The sequence below is a fragment of the Rhinopithecus bieti genome, unplaced genomic scaffold (genome assembly GCF_001698545.2).
Source record: "Rhinopithecus bieti isolate Rb0 unplaced genomic scaffold, ASM169854v2 scaffold_53422, whole genome shotgun sequence".
Classification (NCBI taxonomy): Eukaryota; Metazoa; Chordata; class Mammalia; order Primates; family Cercopithecidae; genus Rhinopithecus; species Rhinopithecus bieti.
This window is the reverse complement of record NW_016821178.1, coordinates 1,384,877-1,395,745: the sequence shown is the minus strand read 5'-3', so window position 1 is coordinate 1,395,745 and position 10,869 is coordinate 1,384,877. Positions and strand designations below refer to the sequence as shown.

The 10,869-nt window shown below is 45.7% G+C and overlaps 1 protein-coding gene across 1 annotated transcript in view; it reads left to right on the top strand.

Annotated features, from left to right (window-relative positions):
- The window catches only part of CMTM4 (CKLF like MARVEL transmembrane domain containing 4), a 93,023-nt gene that overhangs the window by 74,725 nt on the left and 7,429 nt on the right, over positions 1 to 10,869 (top strand). Inside the window, exon 3 of the mRNA XM_017860249.1 lies at positions 8,967 to 9,065. Coding sequence (XP_017715738.1) covers positions 8,967 to 9,065 — 99 coding nt within the window. The remainder of the gene's footprint in view (positions 1 to 8,966; positions 9,066 to 10,869) is intronic.

Genomic DNA, 10,869 nt, shown 5'->3' with positions numbered 1-10,869 from the left:
TATATATATATATATATATATATGTATATATATATACTTTTTTATTTTTTGAGACGGAGTTTCGCTCTTCTTGCCCAGGCTGGAGTGCAATGGTGCAATCTTGGCTTACCACAACCTCCACCTTCTGGGTTCAAATGATTCTCTTGCCTCAGCCTCCCGAGTAGCTGGGATTACAGGCATGCACCACCATGACCGGCTAATTTTTTTGTATTTTTAGTAGAGTGGGGGTTTCCTCCATGTTGATCAGACTGGCCTTGGACTCCCAACCTCAGGTGATCTGCCCGCCTCAGCCTCCCAAAGTGCTGGGATTACAGGCGTGAGCCACCACACCTGGTGATATTTGTTTTGCTCTGTGTCCTAGGAGCTCACACACTCACATATTCCACCCCTGTTTACTTTGATTAGTGCCACAGGGCTCCTCCTTTCCTCCCCTTCACTTCTGGGATGTGGTGCTATCTAAAAGTCATGTCTGATCCTCCCCCATCCCAAAAGCCTGCCAGTGGCTCCTACTCAACTGGCCCTAGAGCCCAGGGCCAGCTCAGCCAGACTTCCCTGAAGAGGAGCTCTGCACCTGCCTTCTCTACTTCCCCCTCTCCTAATCTCTCTTTTCTAATCTCTTATTGTCAAATTCTGAAATAATTATGAAAGTAAATATGGAGTTTAATATACAGTCACCACCTGGGTCAACAAATAGGAGATTGTCAACACCCCAGAAGCTTCTCATGTGTACTTTCCAGCCAAACACACCTCCTGCCCCTTCCCCCAGTCCACCATCCTGACTATGTGGTGGTCTTGCCCAATTCATCTTCAGCCCACTCCAGTCTGGCAGCATTGAAAGTCCCCTGGTCAAGAGCCTGGGATGGGGCCTCCGTGTTCCTGGATCCTCTGGTTGCTCTTAGGTTCTCACCCTACCCAGCATCCTGGCAGTGTCTGCTATGGGGCACTCTGTCCCTCCTGCCATACTCTCTCATCTCGCACCCCCCACACTGTCCTGTTTTTCTTCTTCCGCTTTGGTCGCCTTTTCTTAGTGGGGTCTGTGGCCCCGGAGACCTCTTAGGCCTCTATCTCAGAACCTAGGCCGGGTGCTGTGGTGGGTTGAGAACAGTTGGCAATCACCCATAGGGTCCACTGGCTGAGCCCTGAGCCCTTGTGTTTTGTTTTTTTTTTTCTGATAACAAATACATTTTCCACACCAAGCTGTCCTGTAATTCTTTGACACTGACTGGGTTTTCAGAAGTTCCATTCAATTCTGACACTAACTCTCAGAGTTAGCACAGATCCCACAGATGAGTGCCCAGTCCCACAAGATGGCCCCCCTTTAGACACCAGCTGCAAAAGGGGCACCCAGGCACTTCTGTCTGGCTGAGTACAGATTCAATGGTTTCCACCGCCCCTCCTCAGGTTCAGTCATTTTCTGCAGTGACTCACAGGACTCAGGAAGGTGCTTTACTTAAACAATCACTGATACGTTTTAAAGGATACAACTCAGGAACAGCCACATGGGAGAGATCCATAGAGTGAGGCTGTCAGATGCAGGAGCCTCCGTCCTTATGGAGTCAGAATGAGCTCCACTCAGAAGCTCCCCAGACCCCATCGTTTAGGTATTTTTTCTGGAGATTTCACTAGGTAGGCATGACTCATTGGCCATTTGGTGATTGAACTCAATATCCAGCTCCTCTAACTTCCCTGGAGGTCCAGGGGATGGGGCTGAAAATTCCCACTCTCTAATCACCTGGCTGGCTTTTCTGGTGACCTGTCCTTATCCTGAAGTTGTCTACCACCCTGTTCCCACAAAAGTCACTTCATTAGCGTAAACTTGGGTATGATTGAAAGGGACTCATTATGAATAACAAAAGACGCTCATATCACTCACGAGATTCAAGGATTTGATTAAATATTTTTCATTATAGCGCACTCATTCTTTCTGGGACTCAGTTTCCTCATCTATGAAAGTAGAACAAAATTTGTTCATTTTGGATCATAATTAAGTTAGAATTCACTGGGAGTGATGTGATTGGTACAGTGACTGCATAGATAGTAGCTGCTACTGTCATCAACATTATAATTGTCCCTTTGATCCTGGGGCCGTTCAAGCACAAGTGAGTGCAAAGCGTGGGCCGAGTGCTTGCAAACGTTCTTGTCTCCTGGATGTGTAGGACAGAGGCTAGAGCCAGCCACACAGCATATTGGTTTGAGGGCCAACCAGGACTGCAGTGACAGCCCCAGGCTGATTCTGTGTACAAATATTTCATCTGTTATCAGTTCAGCCTTGATTTGTTTCATGGCCCAGGAACTCAAGTGCTTGATGCTGACTAAGATTTGCAGTATTCCAGTATTGAGCCTTTCAAATTGTGTGAATAATAAGTGCTTATTGTAAACAAAACAAAACAAAACAAAAAATAAACCAAAAAACCCCCCAAAACTAGAAGAGAATAGGTAATTTAAAAAAAATCATCTGATGACTGAAATGAAAACTTGTCCACACAGAAGCTTGTAGGTTCACAGCTACATTATCTGTAATAACCAAAAAGTAGAAATAAATGTCCATCAACTGATGAAGGATAAATAACATGTGGTGTATCTATACAATGGACTATTATTCAGTAATAAAAAGGAATGAGTACTGATACATGCTACAACATGAATAAACCTTAGAACCATTATACTAAATGGAAGAGGCCAGGCACGAAAGACATGTTATATCATTCTATTTGTATGAAATGTCCAGAATATTTGTATATTTGTGGCAGAGTTCACACACACGCACACACATGCACACGCACACGCACACACACACACGCGCACACACACACACACACACACACACAGTGTCCAGAATAGGCAAATCCATAGAGACAGAAAGCAGATTGGTGGTTGCCTAGGGTTGGGGGAGGAATGAGGAATAACTGCTAATGCGTACAAGGCTGTTTTGGAGTGCTAAAACGTTCTAAAATTACATTGTGATTGAATTGTATACTTTAATTGGGTGTATGTTATGGTATGTGAATTATATCTCAATAAAGCTGTTTAAAAATACGTGATATGACCCACTGAAGGGTAACCACTTAAAACACTTGAGTATGAATCCTAAACTGTTCTCTCTAGACTGTTTTTCGCCTATGCATTGTGTTGTGATATGTGAGTGCAGAAAAATAGAACCATTTAAATTTTCATTTAAATTATTGTACCTTCCATGTTAAATATACAACATCATTATTTTTAATGACTGCATAGTGTTCCATTATGGAAATCCCATTTTATTGAACAACTCCCCTGTTGAGCACTTTGCTTGCTTCCTTATACTTAGACCTTTTTGCCTTAAATCATTTATTTATTTACTTTTTTGGAGACAGAGTCTCATCCTGTCCCCCAGGCTGCAGTGCAGAGGCGCAGTCTCCGTTCACTGCAGCCTCGACCTCCTGGGCTCAAGCAATCCTCCCACCTCAGCCTCCCAAGTAGCTGGGACTACAGGAATGCACTACCATGCCTGGCTAATTATTTTGAATTTTTTGTAGAGACAGGGTTTTGCCGTGTTGCCCAGGCTGGTCTCGAACAATCCACCCACTTCAGCCTCCCAAATATTGGGATTACAGACAGGAGCCACCGTGCCTGGCCCCTAATATGATTTTTTTTTTTTTTTTTCCGAGTTGGAGTCTCGCTCTGTGTCTCAGGCTGGAGTGCAGTGGCGCGATCTCAGCTCACTGCGACCTTTGCTTCCCAGGTTCAAGTGTTTCCTCTACCTCAGCCTCCCGAGTAACTGGGTTACAGGCATGTGCCACCACACCCAGCTAATTTTTGTATTTGTTTAGTAGAGACATGGTCTCGCCATGTTGGCCAGGCAGGTCTAGAATTCCTGATCTCAGGTGATTCGCCTGCCTCGGCCTCCCAAAGTGCTGGGATTACAGGCATGAGCCACCACTCCCAGCCTCCACTATGATATTTAAGATGGATTTCCAACTGTAGGATTCATAGGAAAATGACATGAACCTCTTTAAAACCCTTGATACCTATTGGCAGTGGTTTTCCAGGAAGTTGTGTCATTGAAGCCCTTCTTGTTGGTCTTCTCACTCTCTCCAACACACACGCTTACCCCAGGTGTATAGTCTGTTAGTCCCACAGGTGAATAGTAGTATATGACTGCCAATTTAATTTTCATTTCTTTGGCTATAAGTAAATTTGAATATTTGTTCCTGCTTATTACCCAGTAGTAGTCTTTTTCAAATTGCTTATATATGTCTTTTCTCACTTTGTTACTTTTCTCATTAATTTGCAAGAGCTATTTATAAATTAAAGATATTGAGCTTTTTTTGTTTTTGTTTTTTGGTTTTTGAGACGGAGTGTCACTCAGCCACCCAGGCTGGAGTGCAGTGGCGTGATCTTGGCTCACTGCAACCACCGTCTCCCGGGTTCAAGCAATTCTCCTGCCTCAGCCTCTCAAGTAGCTGGGATTACAGGCACCTGCCATCACGCGTGGCTAATTTTTGTATTTTAGTAGAGATGGGATTTCACCATGTTGGCCAGTTTTGTCTTGAACTCCTGACCTCAAGTGATCCACCTACCTCGGCCACCCAAAGTGCTGGGATTACAGACGTGAGCCACTGTGCCTGGCCAATGTTGACCATTTTGTCAAATGGTTATTTAAGGTTTAATATTTGTCAAGATTATACTTGAAGGTTTCTGCATTTGGTATAATGCTTAGAAAGTTCTTCTTGACCAGGGTTATTTAAACACACACACATACTTTTGTGGTTTTGCTTTTAAACGTAATTTTATTCTGTTTGATTTATTTTGTTTTAAGGTGTTAGGTAGGAATACACATTTTTAAAAGTATTTGTTCAATAGTTGCTTAACATTGTCATTTGTTTCCTCACTACCTTTCTTTTTAAAATACAGCGCTGTGTTTTAAATGGCACTATTCCATTGTCATACCCAACAGAATTAGCAATATTTAATTTTATTTAATATCCAGTTCATATTCAGATTTCCCCTTTGTCTCACAATGTCTTTTTTTTTTTTTTTTTGAGATGGAGTCTCGCTCTGTCACCCAGGCTGGAGTGCAGTGGCCGGATCTCAGCTCACTGCAAGCTCTGCCTCCCAGGTTTACACCATTCTCCTGCCTCAGCCTCCCGAGTAGGTGGGACTACAGGCGCCCGCCACCTCGCCCAGCTAGTTTTTTGTATTTTTTAGTAGAGACAGGGTTTCACCGTGTTAGCCAGGATGGTCTCGATCTCCTGACCTCGTGATCCGCCCATCTCAGCCTCCCAAAGTGTTGGGATTACAGGCTTGAGCCACCGCGCCCGGCCCACAATGTCTTTTTACTTTTTTTTAATTTGTTTTTGAGACGGAGCCTCGCTCTGTCGCCCAGGCTGGAGTGCAGTGGCGCGATCTCGGCAAACTACAAGCTGTGTCTCCCGGGTTCACGTCATTCTCCTGCCTCAGCTTCCCCAGTAGCTGGGACTACAGGTGCACACTACCAGGCGTGGCTAATTTTTGTTGTATTTTTTGGTAGAGAAAGGGTTTCACCATGTTAGCCAGGATGGTCTCGATCTCCTGATGTCGTGATACGCCCACCTCGGCCTCCCAAAATGCTGGGATTATAGGCGTGAGCCACCGCGCCTGGCCAACATTTGTTTTGTTCAAATCTTGATGCACACAAGGTCCCCGCAAACAGCTCCATTCCCCCAGCCCTGCGCTTTTGTTGTTGTTGTTGAGACAGAGTCTCTCTCTGTTGCTCAGAGGAGTGCAGTGCCGCATTCTGGGCTCACTGCAACCTCTGCCTCCCGGGTTCAAGCAGGTCTCCTGCCTCAGCCTCCCGAGTAGCTGGGACTACAGGCGCATGCTACTATGCCCAGCTAATTTTTTTTTTTTTTTTTTTTTGAGAGGGAGTCTCACTCTGTCGCCCAGGCTGGAGTGCAGTGGTGAGATCTTGGCTCATTGCAACCTCCGCCTCCTGGCCTCTAGCGATTCTCTTGCCTCAGCCTGCCGAGTAACTGGGACTACAGGTGCATGCCACTGTGCCTGGCTAATTTTTTGTGTTTTAGTAGAAATGGGGTTTTGCCATGTTGCCTAGGGTGGTCTCGAGCTCCTGAGCTCAGGCAGTCCACCCACCTCAGCCTCCCAAAGTGCTGGGATTACAGGTGTGAGCCACCACACCTGGCCATGGCTAATTTTGTATTTTTAGTAGAGATGGGGTCCAGCTAATTTTTGTATTTTTAGTAGAGACAGGGTTTTACCATGTTTGCCAGGCTGGTCTCGATCTCCTGACCTCAGGTGATCCACCCACCTCGGCCTCCCAAAGTGCTGGGATTATAGGCGTGAGCCACCATACCTGGCCCCTCTTTTCTTTTATTCTGTTGACTTGTTAGAAAACTGGGTCATTTATCCTGTAGAAGGTCCTGCAGTTGAGTTGGCTGCGTGCACCCTCATGGTAGTGTTTCACATGTCCTTCTTTCCCCATCTCTGTGACCTAGTCATTGGTCTGAGGGCAGTGTGGTGCCATAGCAGCTGCTCTGATAATTGAAATGTTTTCTGATCTGCTCTGCCCTTGAGGCAGCCACTTGTCACGTGTGGCTACTGAGCACTTGAATTGTGGCTAGTGTGATTGAAGAGTGGAATTTTTTAATCTTATATGAATTAGTTTAACTTTAGTCACACATGGCTAGTGTTTGCCCTGTTGGACAGCACAGCCCTAGAAGCTCAATTATATTTAGATTCATCTTTTAAGCAAGTGCTTCAGTATTTAAATATAATTCAGTGGGATTTGAGGAGGCAGATATGTTATGCTCTTATTGGCAGTTGCTGGCATTTTTTTCCCCTGGTTTAATCTGGTCCCTTAGCCTCAGATCATATTGGAAGATTATTTTGTATCTTTTTAAAATAGGCTTTTTGAAATTTTTTTCCCTGTATTCACTGATCCCATTCATCATCTCATTCTCCATTCACTATTGTTAATGATCATTGCTAACACAAATTTAAAACTATGGATACTCCTACAACTTTAACATTTTTGACTGTTTTCTCTTTTCTTTTTCTTTCTTTTTTTTGTGAGATGGAGTTTCGCTCTTGTTGCCTAGGCTGGAGTGCAACGGCGCAGTCTCAGCTCATGGCAACCTCCACCTCCTGGGTTCCAGTGATTCTCCTGCCTCAGCCTCCTGAGTAGCTGGGATTACAGGCATGCGCCACCACACCCAGCTAATTTTGTATTTTTATTAGAGACGGGGTTTTTCCATGTCGGTCAGGCTGGTCTCGAACTCCCAACCTCAGCTGATCCGCCCGCCTCGGCCTCCCAAAGTGCTGGGATTACAGGCATGAGCCACCGTGCCTGGCCTGTTTGTTTTCTAGCCCTTTGCTGCATCTCTATTTTTATATAGTCACTGTTAATGTCGATACTGTTTTATTTGATGTTTGACCTCACAGTGTATTATATTTTCCCCTTGTTTCTGAATAGTCTTTGCTTTGGGAAGTATATTTTATATTCTCTTTTTACCCCTATAGCATCTTACCAGAGCTGAGTGTAACTAAATGCTTTCTGGTTTGAATTTGTGAAAAATTTGCCCTGGCTTATGCAGGTCATAGCTGAAACCCATCCTGCTGGCAGATGTATCTGAGCAGAGCTTTCCGTGAGCCAGGAGCAGGTTGGGTGTCTGCTGCAAGGCTCAGCACTGTTACGATGCCAGCATTGTCTCTTTAGATTTTATTTTATTATTTTGAGACAGAGTCTCGCTCTGTCACCCGGGCTGGAGTGCAGTGGCGCAATCTTAGCTCACTGAAACCTCTACCTCCCTGGTTCAAGTGATTCTCATGCTTCAGCTGCCCAAGTAGCTGGGATTACAGGTGTGCACCACCATGCCCAGCTAATTTTTGTATTTTTTGTAGAGATGGGGTTTCACCATGTTCACCAGGCCGGTCTCGAACACCTGACCTCTAGTGATCCATCCGCCTCAGCCTCCCAAAGTGCTGGGATTACAGGCATGAGCCACCGCACCAGCCATCTTTACATCTTCGAAAAGAGAAATCGACCTTGGAGCCAGGCCAGACCAGAGGACCCATCAGGTGTTTATAGTGTAATCAGCCTGGCACTCAGGCAGTTTGGGCTTTTTCCTGAAATTTTTTTTCCTATAGAGGTTTTAGAGGTACTCTGTTATGACCCAGGCTACTGGGGGCCTCATGCCAAAGTGGTGATAATAGAAGGGACAGTAAATGTGTAAGCAACCATAGCTATGGGCCAGGCACCATGCTGGGCTCTTCACCTGTATGGTTCCATTTAATTCCTTCAACAACTCTGGGAGGAATGGGGTACATTCTCACATAAAGCACAGAAACAAAGTAGCTTGTCCAAAGTCATATGGGTGGTTTGGACCCTGCTCAGGCTGTGACCTTTCATTACCGTGCTATGTTCCCTTCTACAAATAAGACAGGAGTTAAATCTATGAAATGGTGGATGTGTGCTGTGCAAGAAACTTAGGAGAAAATTCTCCAGGCTTTAGTGACATAGAGGCTTGAAAGACTGAGAAAGAGCGTGAGGTCTGGCTGTGTGCTTTCTATGTGTGAAAGTTTGTTTTGAATGTCCCATGTGAGTGCGGGGAATGCTGGAGGGATTTTCACCAGTTTTAGTACATTTGGACCCCTGGAGAGCTTTGTCCATAGCAAGATGATTTGAGTGTGGTTTTTAAAAGATGGCACCAGACCTCTAAATGGCAATTACTGTTACCAATTTTGGTTAGTATTTCTTCAGAAAGGGTAGTGGGGTTGGTGAAAATGCAGATTTTGTGGTGATGATTTATCATGTAGTCTCATAAACTTTGCCTTCTTTTGTGTGACCAGTAACCCTGTGACACTGAGACTGAAATATGGACCACCAGGGAGGCTGGGTATTGTAGGTCTTATTTTGAAAGTTCTTCAGTTGCTTTTAGAGCAAAGATGGAATGGTTCTTCTCACTTGTTTTATTTTGTTTCTCTCTCTCTAGGATTTGGTCAACACTGGACTCAGCACTTTCCTTTTCTTTATTGCTTCAGTCGTACTGGCTACTTTAAACCACAGAGCCGGAGCAGAAATTGCTGCCGTGGTAAGCAAACTCAAATGGTTAAAGCAGGCTGATCTGGGGACCTCCTGTGACCTGCTCGCCTGTCCCTGGCATTTGTCCTGCTCCCCCTCCTGTGGCTTTTCCTTTGCTAAAGATGATGTTACTGGGCCAGCGGGGGTCCCAGTCCCTTCAGTGCTGTGGTTCTCAAAGTATGGGCCCCAGAACAGCAATCTCAGCGTCTGTTAGACATCCTTAGGCTCCACTCCAGAGCTACTGAGTCAGAAATGTATTTGAATGAACCCTCTGGATGATACAGATGCATACTCAAGTTCAAGAACCCCTGCTTTGGTTCATTTCCAACATAGTCCTTGATGATTGTCAGTGATGTTGTTTAAGAGCCTTACCTGGCCGGGCGTGGTGGCTCACGCCTATAATCCCAGCACTTTGGAAGGCTGAGGCGGGCGGATCACGAGGTCAGGAGATCGAGACCACGATGAAACCCCGTCTCTACTAAAAATACAAAAAAATTAGCTGGGTGTGGTGGCAGGTGCCTGTAGTCCCAGCTACTCAGGAGGCTGAGGCAGGGGAATGGCGTGAACCCGGCAGGCGGAGCTTGCAGTGAGCTGAGATCGCACCACTGAACTTCAGCCTGGGCGACACAGCGAGACTCTGTCTAAAAAAAAAAATAAATAAATAAAAAAAGAAAGAGCCTTACCTGCCTGGGGAAGGGAGGGTTCTTGAATGCAGTCATGACACCATTTAGCAGTCACATGACATTTCAAGGTGGAAATGCCATGGCGGGTAGGGACCAGATAATGTAGGACTTTCCGTCTGCATGCCCTGCATTTCTGTATTGCTCTCAGTTTATGAGGAACATATCCTTTTTGTAATGGGGGGATTAAAAGGTTTATAAATGATTAAACTAGCTGTTTTCTCAGGTGCCACTCAGGAGATTTGTCAGTCTTAATAATTAAAACTCTGTGCTTCTCACTCTGGAGCTGCTTACTTGGAGCTGCCCAGTGAGAGGCAGGTGTGGGATGGGGGCTGTGATGTGGAACATTTGGCCCTGTGGCTTGATTTGGGACCCACATGCAAAACCCTGATTTTCTGTCTACGTTACATTTTGTCTGCACTGTATTTTCTTTTTTTTTTTTTTTTTGAGACGGAGTCTCGCTCTGTTGCCCAGGCTGGAGTGCAGTGGCGCGATCTCGACTCACTGCAAGCTCCGCCTCCCGGGTTCATGCCATTCTCCTGCCTCAGCCTCCCGAGTAGCTGGGACTACAGGCGCCTGCCACCGCGCCCGGCTAATTTTTTGTATTTTTAGTAGAGACAGGGTTTCACTGTGGTCTCGATTTCCTGACCTTGTGATCCGCCCGCCTCGGCCTCCCAAAGTGCTGGGATTACAGGCGTGAGCCACCGCGCCCGGCCACTGTATTTTCTTATCTGGGACCAGAGGCCCTGAAGGTGCAGTAAAAGAGGTCCTTTTGTGATTTTTTTTGTTATAGGTCCACAATACTTCAAAGGAAACCTTAGGCTGTCTTTAGGTCAGGCAAGATTTTCTGTGTGTCATATGACTAGAGACTCAGCCGTGGTGTGACAGCCACACATCCAGCAGGGCTGGGCGCAGGCTTTCCTTTGACTCTGAGCCACCCTGTCATATGTATTTGAAACAAGACTTTAGATTAAATGGGGATGCTGAGAGGGGAAAGAGATCAAAGAATGAAGGCACAGGGTTGTAGTGGTCAGTTGGCAGAGGAGGAAGGGGCTGCACGTGGCTTGGGTCACCACGGAAGCCTTGGGGGGGCTAGGCCACGTGCCCGAGGACTAACTGTGCTGGTGTGTTTTA